Raw genomic sequence first — 21,926 nt, forward strand, 5'->3', positions numbered from 1 at the left:
TACTTGTCCAACAGCTTTAGCTATGGAGCTGGTCAAACCTAACCGGGGACCATTAATTAGATACCATTTTTTTTCATATACCTCAATTTATAATTACAATTGTATATACAAATTATAATGGGATAGTGTTATTATCTCCGATAGGATCGTTTCAATTGAGTTACGTTGAAAAAAAAATTATGAAAGTTTAAGATTCCTATTGAGATATAGAAGAAAATTGAACAGTGAGTAAAACATGTTCAAGAAAACATGTTCAATGATAGACTTTTGTTAATGGTTAGAATAAAGGGTTAAACCTGTCTTCTCGAGATTTTACGTAAACTCTCGATTTTGACAGCCTTGGTATAAGTGATCAGGGAGTAGTAACTCATATTACGGGAGGAAACTTTTTGTAGATTACATTATATGAGGTTCGATGTGGGACGCCGGGAAATTCACTCGGAGAGTTCATTGCTCTTTTAAAAAACTCTGCACACGTTAATTTTGTATTATTTATGTGATTTTCTTCACAAATGAAATATTTTTATCGTTGTGCTTAAATGACTATTCATTTCTTAATATCATTATATATTTGTATTGATAATTAAATAATAATAATAAAAATAATTTAAATAAAATGTCACACTTTAGGCCGTAATCTAATCCTATACACACAGATTGTTTAAATTTTAATGCAAATTTACTCAAATTTAATTTAGGCAAACAAAACAACACAACACAACAGGTTCTTTAATTCTTTCTAGATTTTAAAAAATGATTTACAAAATAAATGGATGCAATCACATGATTGAGAAAATTTGGAAATTCTTGATTTTTCAAAATAAATAAATAAATAATTGGATCTACTAATATATGATGACTAGAGAAAAATTGAAAGCACATAATAAAAAAAAAATTGTTTTATCCTAACACAATATAATATATGTAAATTATGTTTTTATTATAAAATGAAAACAAAATATATGACAATTTAATTATTTTTTATTTAAAAAAAATATATATCATTTTAATAATTATCATGTAAGGGTGGTTTCTAAGAAAACAAATATCACCATTGATTGATGTAATATTAATGTGGATATCAACATTCAAAAACAAAAAATATATAATAAATATTATTATTAACTAGCATATAATTGCATGCTAAAAATTAATCAAATAATTATAATTTACATGCAAAACATCAATATTTTATATTAAAATTTTAAAAGATATATTTTCAATTTAAAACTAATGATAGATATGTTTAAAAGATTATTTAATAAGTTTTCAATTAAATTCATAAATATTATATGGTCAAATAAATAATAAAAAAATAAATCACATAATTAAATAATTATAATAAACTGGAGAAAAATATACAAATAAATTAAAACTATATTATTTTATTGAAAAAGATAAAAATATCAAAATTTATATTACATAAATATATATTCAATCTCATCTAATCTTATTTTGGTTGCTTTATAAAATTAATTCTCTAATATTTTAATTAACCATTAACAATTAATATGCAAAAATGATAGACAAAAATGATAAGACAAAAAATATAATTAAATTTACATATAAAATGATATTAATATAAAATTGTGTTGTATTGGACAAATTAAGAATGTTAAAATTTTAAATACACATGTATTTATCATTTTTTTCGTCAAATCTTTTTAATTAATTTTTTAAAACTATCTTATATATTTGTCAAACTAATAGTAAGATAATCATAAAATATATATTGAAAGATGGTGAAATATACTTAATTTAGGAAGAATCATATTCATGAAAATACATAAATTCTTTCAAGGATTCCATTATTAATAACAATCAAACCAGCATTTCTTCGTTCTTTTATTTCGAATTCACATGTATCATCATATTTTATCATTCAAAGATTTTATTATTAATGATACTAGCATTAATTTAGTGCATTTGAACTGACAAGAAATATATAGACAAAATATTATTTATGTATACATATTTTAGATAAAAATAATATTAGTCAAATTTATATTAATTTTAATTGGTAAAAATAAATTTACTTAATTTAATGTTAACATATATTTTATTTTACATACATCTAAAATAATAAAAAAATTATTAGATTACAATTTATTTTATTTATTTGAAAAATATTAAAACAAAAAATATTAAATATATAAAATTTAAGTTACACGCGACCAATCATATAAATTGACGACATCCTTTCTAGGTGAGAAAGAAGAAAATAGTTTCCACAAATATTTTTTAAACATTTAGTTTTGGATCAAGTTATTAATCAAATTATATAAAATTTTACTTGAATATAATATTACTTATTGATATACTTATTTGAAAATTAAAAATATTAAAAAATTACATAATTAATTTAGAGAAATGATTGAGGGAAGGAATTTGAGGAGGGAATGATGTGGCACAATTTGATTAGCCAAAAAAACAACAAATTTTTTCTCTCTTTCTCTCCTCACCTTTTATCATTCCCTCCCCCATTCTCTCCCTCAAATTCCTTCTCTATCTCACTCCTCATTAATTTATTTACCTTATATATATATATATATATATATATATATATATATATATATATATATATATATTTGTTGATTTTTATTATTTAATAACCAAATTTAATAAGAATTGATATTTATCAAAAAAAAAAAAATTGAATATAATTAATTGTTGTAAAATAAATAAATTAATATAATAAATAATTAGACAAATATTAGAAAATATTTAAAATAAAATATATATATATATATAATTAAATAAAAAAATTAGTAATTTATATTTTTCTCTTTAAATTTTGTTTTAATTCTAAATTTTATTTTTTCAAATATACAATGTATTAATTTGTTTTTTTTTATAATAATAAATACCTCATATATATGGATAACATATTTAGTTAAATATATTTGTAAGTTTTTTTTATAATTTAAATATTTTTTTTATAATTTATATTATAGTTTCTTTTATTAATTTTAATTTATTTGTGTGTTAGAAATATCATTTAAAATATTTATACAAAAATATATTTTATATTTTAAAATGAATTATAAAAATAATTACATTTTTTAATTAATTTTAAATTATCTTAAATTTAAAATAATTCAATTATAATTTAATTAAGAAAAATATTTAGTTTAAATTAATTAAAAGACTTATTGTTTGATTATAAAGTTGCCACTTCATTTTAAAAAATATTTTTTAAGTGTATAAGGCTACCTTCAACTTATATATCCATTTTCAAAATTAAAAATACATTAATGCCATATTAAATAATTCATCTCCAATTTAAAAATTCATTTTCAAACTAAAAAAAATATTATATAAACTTTTTTTATACACCAATTTTTTTTTCTAATAATTATATATATATATATATATATATATTTATATATATATTTATCAACTTTACAAATTAAACTCAATTTTTGTTCAAATTCACCCCCATTAAAGAAATTATGATAATCAAAATATTTTTACAATATTTTAATAATATTAGAGGAATTAGTTCTAATTTACCATATTATTAATCATATTTGATTGATTGTAGTTAATTTTTATTATTTGTATTGAATTATTGTGAAAAATGTATTTTTTTATTTTTGAGTATTAATTTTGTAATTTAAATATCTTTTTTTAATTTCGTAACTTGCAAAGGATTATTATTTTTTATTTTTTCTAATTGTTTTTTTTTAGTTTTTTTTTTTATTAATATTGTTCATTATTATAAATTTATGATATTTAAAAATATATAAGATAAAAACAAAAAATTAAATATATAAATAAATTTTATAGAAAATTAAATATAAAATTTACTTAAATTAAATGTTATAGGAGTAAATTAAATGTTTAAAATAAATAATATAAAAAATTAAATATTTAAATCAAATTATTTATAAACATTAGTGCTATTTTAAAATTTAATAAAATCTTTCAATTATAAAACTTATAAACCCGTATATGTTCGGAAAGAAGAGGAAGAAATACTTAATCTGCATATGGGTTTGTCTCACGGTTTGGAGGTGAAATGAGGTTTGTCTATGTTTTGTCGTTCAAGTCGGTCTAAACGTAATTTTCAAAAATTCTTTTTAATTTTGTTGTTTGGTTAAACTCGGGGAATATCTTTCGTGTTAAATTATTCGTGTCGGTTAAAAAATGATCTCTACCTCATAAATTTTTTAATATTTTCAGACAATTAGGTTTAACATTTTATTTATATAATGATTATTTTTAAATCCTAAACGTATATTACGTTTAGATTTGACATTTTAATTTTAAAACATAAAAATATAAAAATAAATGTAGATCACTAAATTATTGTTTGATGTCAGTTTGAATCAATTGGTGACGCCTGTAATTGTAACAACTCCAGAGCAGACTTTTTAGAAAAACCTCCAATGTATTCTTTCACCAGCTTCTCCATATGATCCTAGATTTCTTTTTATATTATTCACCAATCAACTTACAACATTCAATATAATTTTTATATATTTTTAAATTATTCCAATTTAAATACTTTGAAATTTTATAGATATAACTTGTTTTTAAAATAATTATTTATTTTATTTCTCTCTAAAATTTTATTTTCTAATTATATAATTAATTTGACATTAATTAATACAATCACCATGCCGAATTATTTATTTGAGATTAATATTAGATTATATAATTAAATTTAAAAATAAAAAAAATTTAAGTTATTAGATAAAAATTAAATATTTAAAAGTAATTAATATTTTTAATTAATTTAACATATAAATAAATAAGTTTTACATTTTGTTATAATTTAAAAAACATAAAGATTATTTATAAATTATAATAATAGATACCAAAGTCAAACAGAGTAGCATTTGGATTTTTCATTAGTTCACTCTCCTTCTTTCTCAATGTGGAACCCACATTTAAGAGCTCGTTTGTTTGATATAAAGATATTTTAGATTTTTTATTTTTTTTGTTAAAAAACATATTTTTATTATATTACTATTATTTTAATTATGAAATTAATTAATTTATTAATTAAAATATCAAAGTACACTTATTTTTATTTTTAATTTTGATCAAATAATTTCTTTAAAAAAAATTAATAATCAAAATCTAAAAGATAACTAAAGATCAAACATGCTCTCAGACTCTTGAACAGGACAGGTAATTCAGCTAATGCGGCTCAATGATGATTTGAAATCAAACTAAGCCTATAGTTTGACATTTAATAATCAGCCATCTCTCTCGATCATTTTCAAGACTATTAACTTGCTTACAGGTAACAATGGAGGTCCTTTCTCTTCCATTTACAAGATTAATCATGAAGTTTTCAACTATTGTCGTGATTCTGTCACTACTTCTCCGCTGCAACTCACTAGACACCATAACCAACCCTTTAAAGGACGACGGCAGCTTGATCATCTCTAACGGTGGAATCTTTGTTCTTGGATTCTTCAGCCCCGGCAAGTCCACAAACCGATATGTCGGAATTTGGTACTTATTCTCCAACCAAACCGTCGTCTGGGTTGCCAACAGAGACAACCCTGTTCCTGATTCCTCCGGCGTTCTCTCCCTGGACGGAACAGGAAACCTTGTAATCCTCTCCTCCTCATCCGGTTCAGACCCTGTTTGGTCGGCCAATGTCAGCTCAACCTCAGGGAATCAGTTTTCTTGTCAACTTTTGGATACAGGGAACTTGAAATTGGTTGACGGAGAAGAAACGGTAGTATGGCAGAGCTTCGATCATCCCACAGATACATGGCTTCCATTCATGAAACTGGGTCTGGACAGAAAGACAGGTCTAAACCGGTTCCTTACTTCATGGAAATCTGAAGATGATCCCGGAACAGGGGAGTCAGTTTACAAGCTAGATATTACAGAGTGGCCGGAGTTGATCTACGAACATGGTGCGAATCGGATATGGAGAACCGGACCGTGGATTGGAAACGGTTGGGTGGGAATAACACAGGTGGTGATGAGTCAATACATTTTCAATGTGAGTTTTATTAACAATGAAGATGAGGTAACCGTGATGCATAGAATGTTTAACGATTCGGTTCATTCGAGGTTAGTGGCGAATGAATCGGGCGTTCTTCAGAGAGTAACATGGCAAGAGGACAGTAATCAATGGTATGCGAGCTGGTTATCATCAAATATGGAAGCTTGCAACAGTTTCGGGCACTGCGGGGCGTATGGAAACTGCGACCCTGAAACTACTAAGAGTACTTTTGAGTGTATGTGCTTACCTGGGTTTGAACCGAAATCGAAGGATAATTGGTATATAACACGTGATGGTTCGGATGGTTGTGTTAGAAAGAAAGGTCGGTCGGTGTGTGGTGATGGGTTTGTGAAGGTGGAGAATGCAAAGTCACCGGATACTAGAGTGGCTCGGTTGAACCGGAGGATGGGATCAGTAGAAGCATGCAGAGAGGAATGTCTCAAGAATTGCACGTGCACAGCTTATGCAAGTGCAAGAGATCCCGATCTTGATCAGTCATCGTGTATAACCTGGCATGGGGAATTGGTCGACACAAGAATCATTCCAAATGGTGGCCAGGATTTGTACGTTCGGGTTGATGCAGTCGAATTAGGTGTGTAATCTTTTTATAAATTATCTCGAGAATTATATAGATATCTCAATTGACAAGAGTGGTTCATAAGATACCAAATATCAAGGAACAATTTAGAAAAGAAAAAAGAGTTTTGCGCTACGAGGAGTTCTATACGTAATTACAATGATTTTGTTAAATGGGCTAATCATTTCTCTTATTTTCAGCTGAATATTTGAAGTCACAAAGTAAGACGAGACGTGATAAAAAAGTGGTATACATAATTGTGGCATGCATGGCCTCCATAGCATTAGCCCTCTGTGTATTTTATTTGTTAATAACAATTAAAAAGAAAAGAGGTAGTTACTTCTTTACAAGATTGTGTTACTTCAAAAAATATATTAAATGTTCCTAACTATATATAATACAGATAGAAAGAAAAACCGACGAATGTTGTTTACTCCAACTAATGGTTCATCAAACAAATTTTGCTCAACCGAAAAGCCCGTTGATGATTTCCCCTTTTTCGACTTAAATACCCTTGTTGTGGCGACAAATCATTTTTCTATTTCAAACAAATTGGGGGAAGGCGGATTTGGCACTGTTTATAAGGTATTTTTGTACCATAAATTAATAATATTGCAATCTACCTTATTACTTAATAAATCTCGTCACTTGATGCAGGGGCGATTGAAGAATGGAATAGATATTGCGGTTAAAAGACTAGCAAAAAATTCCGATCAAGGTGTGGAAGAATTTAAGAATGAAGTTTCTTTAATAGTGAAACTTCAACATAGAAATTTAGTTAGGCTTTTAGGATGTTGTTTTCAACCACATGAGAAGATGCTTATATATGAATACTTGCCAAATAAGGGATTGGACTCATTCATTTTTGGTAAGTGACTAATTACTATTACTTGAATAATTTTCTCTAACAAATATCATGTCTTCTAATAATGGAATATACAACTAATAATACTTTGGTGTAGATGAAGATAAATGTTATATACTTAATTGGGAGAAGCGATTTAACATCATTTTGGGAATAGCAAGAGGAATGATATACCTTCACCAAGACTCTCGACTCAAAATAATCCATAGAGATTTAAAAGCCAGCAATATTTTATTGGATGATGGATTGAATCCTAAAATCTCGGATTTTGGAATGGCTAGAATTTTTGGAGGTGATCAAATGGAAGCCAATACAAAAAGGGTAGTTGGAACATAGTAAGTGTTTTAACATAATCTTGTAGTATGGTCCTTTAATCCATCACGCAATTTTCACCAAAATATTTTGATATATATGTTGCAGTGGTTATATGTCTCCAGAATATGCCATGGAAGGACTATATTCAATAAAATCTGATGTCTTCAGCTTTGGTGTCATATTGCTTGAGATTATAAATGGGAGAAAAAATACCAGTTACCATCAAGAGAACACGATTAATTTGATAGGACATGTATGACCTACTAAAATAGTTTCATTAATTATAGAACAACTAATTAATGTGTATCATGGATTCATATATTCCATCTTTCAGGCTTGGGCATTATGGAACGAAGGTAAAGTCTTTGATATAATTGATTCGAAGATGGGTGATTCATGGAAACACGAAGAAGTTTTGAGATGTTTTCAAATAGGGCTTCTATGTGTGCAAGAACTTGCTTTGGACAGACCAACTATGTCAGATGTTGCTTTCATGCTATGTAAGGAAATGACTTTACCTTCTCCCAAACAACCCGCTTTCATCCTCAATGGATATAAGATGAATATCTTGGAATCACCAACATGTGTCAAAGTCATCTCGTTTAACAACATTACCATCACCGAGACCAATGGTCGATGATTTATGTAAAAAGGCTGAAATTTTTTCAAATGAAACATTCTTTTGGCTTACCTAGCCTCCTTAGTCCCTCGCATTACAACAAACTCGTGAGATCATTGTAATGTCATGTGTCTACACCTTATAGTTTGATTTTTTTTTTCCAATAGTATTATCTTTTTAATACCTCATGTTTGGGAAAAGAAGATCTGCTTCCTTTTAATACATATATAGATTGATGGATACCATATATACTTAACAATTTTGATCCCACTGAAAATTTGGTTTATTTTCCTTTCATATTGGTTTAATTAAATAATATAATTTCAACAAAAGTTTAAATATTTATAAAATAATCTTGTATAAATTTTATTAATAAATTAAATACATTTTGTGGCACATAGCTTTTATCGAATCAATTTATACGTCGCTAAAGTTTATGTCATTGCGACACTATATTTATAGTATGCAACACTATTATATATGCGCCATTATATGTTGTTTTTAAAGGCTTATTTTTATTTTGGAAAAGAAAATTGGAATCAAAACTTTTTGTCAAATAAAATTAAATATTTAATTATATAAACGACAAACTTATCCTAAAACAACTATAAAGAGATTATTAATGGGCTACTTTGCATACATACATAGCCATCGACGACTATTCTTCTACCCCAAATATGAGCAATTGATTAAATAATGTTATATATTGTCATATATATAGAAGATAAGAAATATATGGTTCACAAATCACAATATTGACACTTATATATAGTCATTGACTGTTACATTACTTGTTGAAAATTAGTGAAGACGACTTAAGTTAATCTAAAGTCTTAAATTATACTTACATTTATTATTTAAATTGTTTACTAAACATGTTCTTTTAATCAAATTAGGCCCACTTTGATTTATAGTTAAAAGTGATCTCGTCCAATATTTTGGAAACGGGTTATTTGCTTAAATATGTTGTTCCAAATGATATGGTAGACGGGTTATTTGCTTAAATAAAGGAGGTTCTCTCATTTTTCATTTGTAAAATTAAAATTAAATCATGAGATTCTCAATTCTTGTTCTTGTGGTGCTTCTCTCTCTTTTTGGATACTGCAACTCACTAGACACCATAACCGTCGGCAACCCTTTAAAGGACGACGGCAGCTCGATCGTCTCCAGCGGTGGAATCTTTGGTCTTGGATTCTTCAGCCCCGGCAAGTCATCCACTAACCGATATGTCGGGATTTGGTACTTATTCTCTAATCAAACCGTTGTTTGGGTTGCCAACAGAGACAACCCACTTCGTGATTCCTCCGGGGTTCTCTCCTTTGACGATAAAGGAAACCTTATAATCCTCTCCTCCTCCTCCGGTAGTTCTAACGTCCCTGTTTGGTCGACCAATGTCTCAGGATCATCAGGGAATCAGTTTTCCGGTCAATTGTTGGACACCGGAAACTTGAAATTAATCCACGATGATTCCGTCGTATGGCAGAGCTTCGATTATCCCACCAATACTTGGCTTCCCCTTATGAAACTGGGCCTGGACAGAAAGACCGGTCTAAACCGGTTCCTTACTTCATGGAAATCCGAAGATGATCCTGGAACAGGGGAATTCTCGTACCGAATGGATCTTATAACCGCTTTGCCCGAGATGATCTTTCAACAGGGAAATACGAATAGGATATGGAGAAGCGGACCATGGATCGGACGTGGTTGGGTCGGAGTACCACAAATGATAAGTACCAATTTTTATTTCACGGCCAATTTCATTAACAGTGAAGATGAAGTGAGTGTAACGTATATCATGTCGAACGATTCTCGATCGATCTTCACTAGTGCCGTGGCAAATGAGTCGGGAATTATGGAGAGACTGACGTGGAAGGATTCCGATCGTCAGTGGTATGCGTTCTGGACATCGAAAACAGAAGAATGCGATCAGTACAATCACTGCGGCACTTATGGAAAATGCGACCCGCAAATAACACAGAGTAGTTTTAAGTGCACGTGCTTACCCGGGTTTGAGCCAAATTCGACGACTAATTGGAACACCCTAAGAGATGGTTCGGACGGGTGCGTGAGAAAGAAAGATCGGCCGGTTTGTGGGGAAGGAGACGGGTTTATTAAAGTGGAGCAAGCTAAGTCACCTGATACCAGAGTGGCTCGATTGAACCGGAATATGGGAGTAGAAGCATGCAGAGAAGAATGCCTCAATAACTGCACATGCACTGCTTATGCAAGTGCTGAAGATCCTGATCAATGTATAACTTGGCACGGAGAATTGCTCGATATAAGACTCATTCAAGGTGGAGGCCAGAACCTCTACGTACGCGTCGCTGCCATCGAATTAGGTGTGCGTTTAATCTCAACGACAAAAACATTACAAAATTGAAAGAAAAACTAGTAGGAAACGAACTTCCACTAGATGCTCATTAATCACAATTTCTATCAAATTTTCAGCTGAATATTTGAAGTCGCAGCGGTCAGTTAAGGTCAGGCGTAAACAACAAATGGTGTACATAATTGTGATCTTTACCTCTATAGCATTAGTCATTGCCATCCTACTTATGGTTTACTGGTTCATAATGGTTAAAAAGAGAAAAGGTAAATAAGTAAACTTTATCTTTCCAAAAATATTTATGCATATAAATTATTTTATAGTTTTTTCTTCTTCTTGAAAATACTAAACCAATTCAATAAACACATTAATCGTGATTAGTTTAAAGTTAATATTTAAATCTTTGAAAACATATAATTTATTAATAGTTTAGTGGTTTTAATATAAACAGTTGAGAAAAAAAATTACATTATATTCAAGCTCCTTCAGATTTGTTCACAACCCTCTACAAATCAAACAGTTTGTAAATTCCTAAATCACACTATATAAGAAGTATCTTACTTATTATTTTATTGGATGACTTTTTTTTAATTACGAAGTAACTGATCAATATTAATTAAGATTTGTAACTAATGATAATTGATAGAGATTAATCCCATGGTTATTATTGATAAACAATGTTACAATATATACTAGTCAAAAGACTCTTAATAAGGTAAACCACTAATCTAGGAATCTAAACAAGGTAACCCACTAATCTAGGAATCTAAACAAGGTAACAAGATATATACAATATACTAATACACCCCCGCAGTCGAAACGGGAGATTCTCGGACGCTGAGACTGTCTCTGAAATCTTCAAATAGTATGCGCGGAAGTCCTTTGGTGAATATGTCAGCGATTTGAAAACGAGAAGGCATATGAAGAATGCGAACTTTACCTCTATCTACTTTTTCCCTTACAAAGTGTATGTCCATTTCGATGTGTTTGGTACGTTGATGTTGGACCGGATTTTGGGAGAGATAAATCGCACTTATGTTGTCGCAGTAGACCAGTGTGGCTTTGTCCAATGAGATACGAAGTTCTAACAATAAATTGCGAAGCCAACAGGATTCGGAGACAACATTGGCAACTCCTCTATATTCAGCTTCAGCACTAGAACGAGAAAGTGTGGATTGCCGTTTTGACGACCAAGACAGAAGATTATCGCCTAGGAAGACGCAATAGCCAGATGTAGAGCGACGGGTATCTGGACATCCTCCCCAGTCTGCATCAGTATATGAAACGAGTGTAGACAGTGAGGATTTGTAAAGATGAAGGCCATAGTGCTTTGTACCCTGTAAGTATCGAATGATTCTGTGTAAGGCAGCCAAGTGAGCCTCTTTCGGATCATGCATGTGGAGGCAAATTTGCTGGACTGCATATGAAATATCAGGACGTGTGAAAGTAAGATACTGTAGTGCTCCGGCTAAACTTCTGTAATGAGTGGGGTCAGAGACTGGTGGACTAGTTGATTTTCCAAGTTTGCCATTTGTATCGACCGGCGTTTGTGTTGATTTGCAAGTAGACATTCCAGCACGATCAATAATTTCTTCAGCATATTTCTTCTGACTAAGACAAAGTCCATCCTTAGTATACGATACAGCAACTCCCAAGAAATAGCTTAATTTACCTAAATCCTTCATAGCAAATTCTGCGCCTAAGCTTTTCATGAGAGTCTGACGTAACTGATCAGACGAAGCCGTAATGATAATGTCATCAACATACAAGAGTAGATAGGCAATTTCGGACCCATGTTGATAGATAAAAAGCGAATGATCAGTCGTGCTGTGTGTAAAACCGATTGTAGAGACAAAATCTGCAAACCTTTGATACCAAGCACGAGGAGCTTGTTTTAAGCCGTATAAAGATTTGCGCAATAAACAAACATGGTCGGGAAAGATTTTGTCTCTAAAACCGAAAGGCTGATGCATGTAAACTGTTTCGTTGAGATTACCATGTAAAAATGCATTCTTGACGTCCATTTGGTGAATGGACCAAGACTTCGATAAAGCAATGCTCAGAACAGTTCGTATGGTGGCTGGTTTGACAACAGGACTAAAGGTTTCTTCACAATTGATTCCAATCTGCTGAGACCTGCCATCACCAACAAGACGGGCTTTATGCCTCTCAAAAGAGCCGTCAGAGTTAGTTTTATGCTTAAAAATCCACATGCATCGTATAATATCAACACCCTGAGGACGCGGAACCAAGTCCCAAGTCTTATTACTAATTAAAGCGTTAAACTCATCGTCCATGGCGGCTTTCCAATTCGGGTCTGATAAAGCTAACTTTGGGTTTTTGGGAATAGGCGATGGAGATGTGAGTGTGTTTAGATTGAAAATGCGTTTTGGACAGACAATCCCATCCATTGCGCGGGTTCGTATTGTCCGTGTTGGATTGATGATGGTTGGTGAATGATTTGGACGGTTTGGTCTTGTGGACGGGCTGGTCGTGTTTGGGTTTGGGCCTGGTGAAGTGGTGATGGGTGATGGTGGGTTTGGTGGAGTGTGTTGAGTTGATAATGGGCTCGGTAATGGAGTGTTGTTTGGTGGGGAAATGGACTCGGTGATGGGCGGGGTTTGGATGTGTATTGGGATGGTTATTGGTTCGGATTGAGATGGGTGAGTTGAGTTTGGGTTTTGGACAAGAGAAAAGGGAAATTTTGTTTCGTCAAAAATGACGTGACGAGAGATGATAAATCTTTTTGAGGCTGGGTCGTAGCATTTGTAGCCGCGATGATTAGAGGGGTATCCTAAAAAGACACAAGGGGTAGAGCGTTTATGAAGTTTGTGAATAGTGGTTGGAGGAAGAAGAGGATAGCAAAGACAACCGAAAATTTTTAGGTGAGAGTAAGAAGGAGTTCGGTTATATAGAAGTTGAGTGGGTGAGAAATTTCGAATTTGTTTATTTGGAAGAATATTTAGGAGATAAGTGGTCATTTCGAGGGCGTGATGCCAAAAATTTAACGGGAGAGAAGCATGAGTAAGCAATGTTCGAATCATGTTATTTATGGTGCGTATTTTTCTTTCTGCTTTACCATTTTGAGGAGAAGTATAGGGGCAAGAGAGGCGAAATTGTAGACCATTTTTGTCACAAAATGTACGAAATTGACTGTTGTTATATTCAGTTCCGTTGTCACATTGGATTGTTTTAATGGGCTTTTGAAATTGTGTTTGAATTTGATTTTGAAGTGTAGAGAAGACGGAGAATACTTGGGATTTGTTTCCAATTGGAAAAGTCCAAAGGAAATTTGTGTAATCATCAAGAAACAGAATATAGTATTTATGTCCATTTGTACTTAGCACAGGCGACGTCCACAAATCACTATGAATAATATCGAATGGGGAAGTAGTATAAGAGACAGAATTGGTAAATGGTAACTTAACTTGTTTACCAAAGATGCAAGACTCACAGAGTTTAGACCCTAAAACGGGCTTACAAGAAATAGAATTTGATTTATTGAGAGAATGCAAAATATCGACACCGGGGTGTCCTAATCTATTATGCCATAAATTTGACGAAATTGCAGTAAACGAAGAATTAGTTGGGGTTTTTTGGCTTTGGCTCGACAGAGAGAGTGGGTAGAGATCCCCCGAGCTATTGTTCCTCATGATAACCTTCCCCGTCTGGAAATCCTTTACAGAAAAACCAAGTGAGTCAAATTCTACAGAGACGTTGTTATCACGAGTAAACCGACGAATAGATATAAGATTTTTAATGAGTTTGGGAGCATGTAGAACATTGTTCAGAAGTAAGGGTGGTAAGGGTGGTTTTAAGTTAGTTTTACCAATACCGCGAATCGGGATTTCCTGTCCACTCCCAACAATGATATTTTTAACACAATTTAAATTAGAATAAGGCGAGAGACTACCTGAGTTGGGTGTCATGTGTGAAGTTGCTCCCGAATCCATGTACCAAGTATCGTCAGGCGGAGTAAGGGATAAAGTGTGCATCGCCTGATTGATATCGGTTGCAACGTAACTTTGGGGCTGCTGCTGGCTCGTCTCAGCCATGTAGGCCTGCTGTGGCCGAGAACCGAGTACGCCTGCTCCTGCTGTCCGAGTGTGTTGCTGCTGATAGCCAGAACCGCGCCAGGAGGCGCCTTGTTGCTGTTGACCAGATGCGTGCCAGGGGGCGCTTTGCTGCTGCGGCCAGATCTGTTGTGTCGGGTAGGGACAAGGGGGTGCTGTCCAGCCCGCAGGCGCCCACTGTGCCCATTGTTGTTGGCCAGGAGGTGCCCAGAATTGCTGCTGCTGGTGGTATGTGCGGCTGGTGTTGCGACCGCGTCCTCTGCCGCGCTGGCTGCGTCCTCGGCCCTGGCCGGCCTGTTCCTGCGCGCTAGAGGTGCCCTGCTGCTGCTGCTGGCCGGTAGCACGGGCTGATTGGCTAGAGTTGTTTCCGCGGCCTTGGCTACGATCGTCCGAGGCAATAAAAGAGGTGTTTGTGTGGACGAATTCATCCTTCCTTGTTTCAACAAGGAGCAAATCAGATCTAGCATCGTAGAAAGATGGGAGAGGCTTCTTTTGACCTATTATGGTGGCGATTGTTTCGTAGTTTTCATTCAAACCCCCAAGTAGACGCAACACCAGTCGATTTTCAGAAACGGGGCAATCAACATTAGCAAGTTGATCCGCAATCATCTTCAATTCAGTGCAATAAGCACTCATGTTTGGGAAATCATTGAGACGAATTTGAGAAAACCTATTTTCAAGATACATAGCGCGAGAACCTGTGTTATCTTGAAATATATTCGCTAAACGTTCCCAAGCCTGAGCAGCCGTCATACCAGGTTTTTGGATCGTGTTTAGTAGATCCTTGGATATTGTTCCAAATATCCATTGCTTGACAAGGGCGTCAAGGCGTTTCCACAGAAGAGAGTCGGTCTCGGAAGATGTTGAAGGTGTTTCGGAGGCGTTGGGAGTTTTTGGTTTGAGATGTTCGTAAACATTGTGAATCAAGCAGTGGTTTTCGAGAAGGTCTGCCCAAGAGAGATATTCCTCGCTACCCATCTCTAGGGTGATAGGAATTATGGAGCGGAGATTGTTAACAGAGAAAGCAGAGTGGTATTGAGAAACAGACATGGTGGTGGGCGTCTGACTTTGATTGGAGGAGGAGTCTGAATTAGTAGGTGGGACAGACATTAGAAGTTTGTGCGTGAGGCAGCAAGGTGGGAGGAAGAGAAAAAAAATTCGATTGATGATCTTGAGAGGATCTTTACTCTGATACCATGATAGAGATTAATCCCATGGTTATTATTGATAAACAATGTTACAATATATACTAGTCAAAAGACTCTTAATAAGGTAAACCACTAATCTAGGAATCTAAACAAGGTAACCCACTAATCTAGGAATCTAAACAAGGTAACAAGATATATACAATATACTAATAATAATTGATACAGAGAGAAAGATAAAGGAACGACAAATACTTCTTACTTCAGCTAACGGTTCATCAATTGAACCTTCCACAACAGGAAAGCCTTTTGAGGATTTCCCATTTTTCGAACTTAGTACCATTGTTGCAGCCACAAACAATTTTTCCATTTCCAACAAACTCGGACAAGGCGGATTTGGCTCGGTTTATAAGGTACATACAATTCATATCTACAATATTAAATCTAATTAATTTCTTGATCAATCAATATATATACTACTTAAATTAATGCAGGGATGTTTCAAGGATGGGGTAGAGATTGCTGTGAAAAGATTAGCGAAAAGTTCACATCAAGGCGTGGAAGAGTTTAAGAATGAAGTTTCTTTAATTGCCAAACTTCAACATAGAAATTTGGTGAGGTTGTTAGGATGTTGTGTTGAACATCGTGAGAAGGTTCTCGTATATGAATACTTACCAAATAAATGCTTGGACTCATTCATTTTCGGTACGTGGCCAAATTATCGTATTTTAATCAAGCAAATATAAAGTTAACGTACAACTAAAATTTTGATGTAGATGAAGAGAAATGTTCTCAACTAAATTGGGAGAAACGGTATAACATCATTTTGGGAATTGCAAAGGGAATGGTTTATCTTCACCAAGATTCTCGGTTAAAGATAATTCATAGGGACTTAAAAGCTAGCAATGTTTTGTTAGATAATGAGTTGAATCCTAAAATCTCGGATTTTGGAATGGCAAGAATTTTTAAAGGCAATCAAAATGAAGCAAATACAAATAGGGTAGTTGGAACAATGTAAGTGTTTTGACATAATCTTTAGATATTATATATTTCAAATCCAAAATATCATATTCACCAAAATGTTGTGCTATGTATTCCATTTACAGTGGTTATATGCCTCCAGAATATGCTATGGGAGGACTATACTCTATAAGATCTGATGTCTTCAGTTACGGTGTTGTATTGCTCGAGGTTATAAGTGGAAGGAAAAATAACAGTTATTATCGAGAGAACACGATTAATTTAATTGGACACGTAAGTAGCGATAAAATAATTAAGTTTGATCATTACATCCAATTATGCTAGTACTTTGAAGTGATATATTTGATAACTAACATGTGTTAATATAGGCTTGGGAATTATGGAAAGAAGGTCAGGCCTTAGATATAATTGACTCAAGGATGGGAGATTTATGGCCAAACCAAGAAGTTTTGAGATGCATTCACATAGGACTTCTATGTGTGCAAGAACATGCTATGGACAGACCAACTATGTCGGAAGTTGTTTTCATGTTATGCAAAGAGATGTCTTTACCTTCTCCAAAGCAGCCCGCTTTCATCTTCAATGGACAAGACATGAATGCATCGGATTCTTCGACGAACATTAAAGTGAACTCCATAAACAACCTTAGCATTACTGAGATCATGGCTAGATGATTTTTTCCAGCTGTTCCATTACATTTAATGAGTCTTTTATATTGAATGTTATTATCTCAATATGTTATTGAACAATAATTGAAAAGGGAGTTGTAACTCAATGATTCACAAAAAGAAGTATAGCGTATACATAAGTGAATGGTCATATTGATTAGACTCCATATTGAGAATAATTCATAGAGATTCGAAAGTTAGTAATATTTTATTAAAGAATGAGTTGAACACTATAATCTCGAATTTTGGAATGACTAGAATTTTTAGAGTCGATGAAATGAAAGTTAGAACGAAGAATGTAGTTGGAACATATCAGTATTTGGCATAATCTTATAATAGTAGTATACTTTTAGGTACAATATCTATATAATTTTCAGTGGTTAAATATCTCCAGAAGATGTAATTGGAGGACTATTTTCAATAAGATTTGATATCTTCAGCTTTGGTGTCTTATTACCTTATGCTATAAGTGGAAAACGAAATGACAATTATTATCAAGATAACAAAATCAATCTAATTGGACATGTATGTGTTCCTTGAGATTATTGATCAAATGTTGGGTGATTCATTGTTTTATATTCATTTTGATTTTTGGTTGTTGAGATGAAAATGATCCAAGTATAATAAATGTAAGAATTTATAACTATAAAGTCACGTGTTTAATAAATTTTTATTTTCAAATAAGAAAAAAAACTAATCTTAGTATCTTTCACCCAATACACCAAGATACACATTTAACAACTTATAGTTACGTGCGGTAAGTTGAAATTAAATTATTACAAAAATGACTTTTTGAAAATAATATTAAGAAAAAAAAAATGATTTTGCTGACACAGTAATTTACGCCCTTTTTTTTATTAAATTTTTCATTTTCAATTTTTTTCTTATTTATTAAAAATAATAAAAATGGTTTATTTAGAACGACAAAATATGATATGAGAAAATAAAATAAATAAAGTCACAAAAAATGAAAAAAAAGAAAAGAATGCAAACATAATTTTATCCAATCCAAAACCAAGTTTTTTTTACTCTATTGCAAACATGAAGAATTTTAAACATCAATTTGACCTATAAGTATTTTGATTATCTCAATTTGGAGCCTAAAGTATATTTGAGACCAGTTTTTCTTTGAGCTTTGATTGATATTTTCACTTAATTAACTGATCATTACATTCTTTTTTATTGTGACTTGTATTAAACTAGGTTTGCATAGGTAAGGTGTTTTACCCATGATTAATACATTTTTTTCTCTATTGAAAAGAATATTCCCTATAAAAAATATTCCCTATAAAAGAAGTATTCATATATAATTCAACTAAATGACAATAATGGAACGCTTCAAAGTCTAGTAGTCATATTTAATGTGGGTTCTTTTATGTACAAAATGTAGTTGTTTAAAATATATGTATATTATTCGTGTGAACGAATATAATTATGTATACACAATCTAATGTAATATTTAAATGATTTTCATTAAATAAGGACCATAATTATGAGTAAATCTTTAATTTTATTTTGCATGAGAAATCATATTCAAATATTCATGTGAATACTTAATGACTTATAAATGCCAATATATTTCTATGGCAATAACATTATTTAACCAATTTCAAGTTCCCTGTATCCAAAACTTGACAAGAAAACTGATTCCCTGAGGCTGAGTTGACATTGTCCGATCAAACAGGGTCTGAACCGGATGAGGAGGATTGAGATACTTGGCTTCCATTCAGTATATATACTACTTAAATTAAGGCAGGGATGTTTAAAGGATGGGGTAGAGATTGCTGTGAAAAGATTAGCGAAAAGTTCACGTTAAGGCGTGGAAGAGTTTAAGAATGAAGTTTCGTTAATTGCCAAACTTCAACATAGAAATTTGGTGAGGTTGTTAATTAGGATGTTGTGTTGAACATCATGAGAAGGTTCCGTATATAAATACTTACCAAATAAAGGCTTGAACACATTCATTTTCGGTACGTGGCCAAATTATCGTATTTTAATCAAGCAAATATAAAGTTAACTAAAATTTTGATGTAGATGAAGAAAAATGTTGTCAACTAAATTGGGAGAAACGGTATAACATCATTCTGGTAATTGCAAAAGGGAATGGTTTATCTTCACCAAGATTCTCGATTGAGGATAATTCACAGGGACTTGAAAACTAGCAATGTTTTGTTAGATAATGAGTTGAATCTTAAAATCTCGGATTTTGGAATGACAAGAATAATGAAGCAAATACAATTAGGGTAGTTGGAACAATGTAAGTGTTTTGACATAATCTTTAGGTAGTATATATTTCAAATCCAAAATATCATATTCACCAAAATGTTGTGGTATGTATTACATTTGTAGTGGTTATATGCGTCCGGAATATGCTACGAGAGGAATATACTTGATAAGATCTGATGTCTTCAGTTTCGGTGTTGTATTGCTCGAGGTTATAAGTGGAAAAGAAAATAACAGTTACCATCAAGAGAACACGATTAATTTGATTGGACATGTAAGTAGTGATAAAATAATTAAGTTTGATCATTATAACCACTTATGCTAGTACTTTGAAGTGATAATCAAATATATATATCACTTCAAAGTACTAGCATAAGTGATTGTAATGATCAAACTTAATTATTTTATCACTACTTACATGTCCAATCAAATTAATCGTGTTCTCTTGATAGTAACTGTTATTTTTCCTTCCACTTATAATCTCAAGCAATACAACACCGAAACTGAAGACATCGGATCGTATCGAGTATAGTCCTCCCATAGCATATTCCGGAGGCATATAACCACTACAAATGTAATACATACCACAATATTTTGGTGAATATGATATTTTGAATTTGAAATAGATACTACCTAAAGATTATGTCAAAACACTTACATTGTTCCAACTACCCAAATAGTATTTGCTTTATTTTGATTGCCTTTAAAAATTCTTGCCATTCCAAAATCCGAGATTTTAGGATTCAACTCATTATCTAACAAAACATTGCTAGCTTTCAAGTCCCCGTGAATTATCCTCAACCGAGAATCTTGATGAAGATAAACCATTCCCTTTGTAATTCCCAAGATGATGTTATACCGTTTCTCTCAATTTAGTTGAGAACATTTCTCTTCATCTACATCAAAATTTTAGATGTACATTAACTTTATATTTGCTTGATTAAAATATGATAATTTGGTCACGTACCGAAAATGAATGAGTCCAAGCCTTTATTCGGTAATTATTCATATACGAGAACCTTCTCATGATGTTCAACACAACATCCTAACAATCTCACCAAATTTCTATGTTGAAGTTTGGCAATTATTGAAACTTCATTCTTAAACTCTTCCACACCTTGATGTGAACTTTTGGCTAATCTTTTTACAGCAATCTCCACTCCATCCTTTAAACATCCCTGCATTAATTTAAGTAGTATATATATTGATTAATCAAGAAACTAATTAGATTTATCGTAGATAGACATTGTATGTACCTTATAAACCGTGCCAAATCCGCCTTGTCCGAGTTTATTTGAAATGAAAAAATTGTTTGTGGCTGCAACAATGGTCCTAAGTTCGAAAAATGGGAAATCCTCAAAAAGCTTTCCTGTTGTGGAAGGTTCAATCGATGAACTGTTAGCTGGAGTAAGCAGTATTTGTCTTTCCTTTATCTTTCTCTCTGTATTAATTATTAATATTGAGTTAATTCTCAATAAAAATAAAGTCATCCAATAAAATAATAATTAAGATATTTATTATATAGTGTGAAATAGGAATTTACAAACTGTTTGTGGGCAGAAACCGAACAAAATTGAAGGAGCTCGAATATAATGTAACTTTTTTTCTCAAACTGTTTATATTAAAACCACTAAACTATTAATATATTATATGTTTAGTATTTTTGGAAAGAGGTAAAAGTTTACTTATTTACCTTTTCTCCTTTTAACCATTATGAACCAGTAAACCATAAGTAGGACACCAATAGCTAATGCTATAGAGGTAAAGATCACAATTATGTAAACCATTTGTTGTTTATTCCTGACCTTAACTGACCGCTGCGACTTCAAATATTCAGCTGAAAATTTGATAGAAATTGTGATTTCCTATTAGTTTTTCTTTCAATTTTTTAATGTTTTTGTCGTTGAGCTTAAACGCACCTAATTCTATGGCAGTGACGCGTAGGTAGTGGTTCTGGCCTCCACCTTGAACGAGTCTGATATCGAGCAATTCTCCGTGCCAAGTTATACAGTGATCAGGATCTTCAGCACTTGCGTAATAGATATTGCGGTTAAAAGACTAGCAATAACTTCCAATCAAGGTGCCAAAGAATTTAAAAATGAAGTTTCTTTGATAGTGAAACTTCAACATAAGAATTTAGTTAGGCTTTTAGGATGTTGT

At 32.2% G+C, this 21,926-nt stretch overlaps 1 protein-coding gene and 1 pseudogene across 1 annotated transcript; one reads left to right on the forward strand and one right to left on the reverse strand.

The window, feature by feature from the left end:
• The first annotated feature begins 5,270 nt into the window (after positions 1 to 5,270).
• On the forward strand, positions 5,271 to 17,549 carry LOC124939681. Its single transcript, XM_047480135.1, has 14 exons — positions 5,271 to 6,566; positions 6,955 to 7,144; positions 7,247 to 7,419; positions 7,514 to 7,751; positions 7,900 to 7,984; positions 8,066 to 8,331; positions 9,407 to 10,689; positions 10,799 to 10,926; positions 14,728 to 14,977; positions 16,123 to 16,307; positions 16,389 to 16,599; positions 16,671 to 16,908; positions 17,001 to 17,148; positions 17,244 to 17,549. Exons 1-14 carry the CDS (start codon positions 5,297 to 5,299, stop codon positions 17,547 to 17,549), a joined length of 4,971 nt encoding a protein of 1,656 aa, XP_047336091.1. The 5' UTR covers positions 5,271 to 5,296.
• Positions 17,550 to 19,593: 2,044 nt separating this feature from the next.
• Positions 19,594 to 21,553, reverse strand: LOC124939684 (annotated as a pseudogene).
• Positions 21,554 to 21,926: the final 373 nt, after the last annotated feature.

This window comes from Impatiens glandulifera, chromosome 5 (genome assembly GCF_907164915.1).
Source record: "Impatiens glandulifera chromosome 5, dImpGla2.1, whole genome shotgun sequence".
Classification (NCBI taxonomy): Eukaryota; Viridiplantae; Streptophyta; class Magnoliopsida; order Ericales; family Balsaminaceae; genus Impatiens; species Impatiens glandulifera.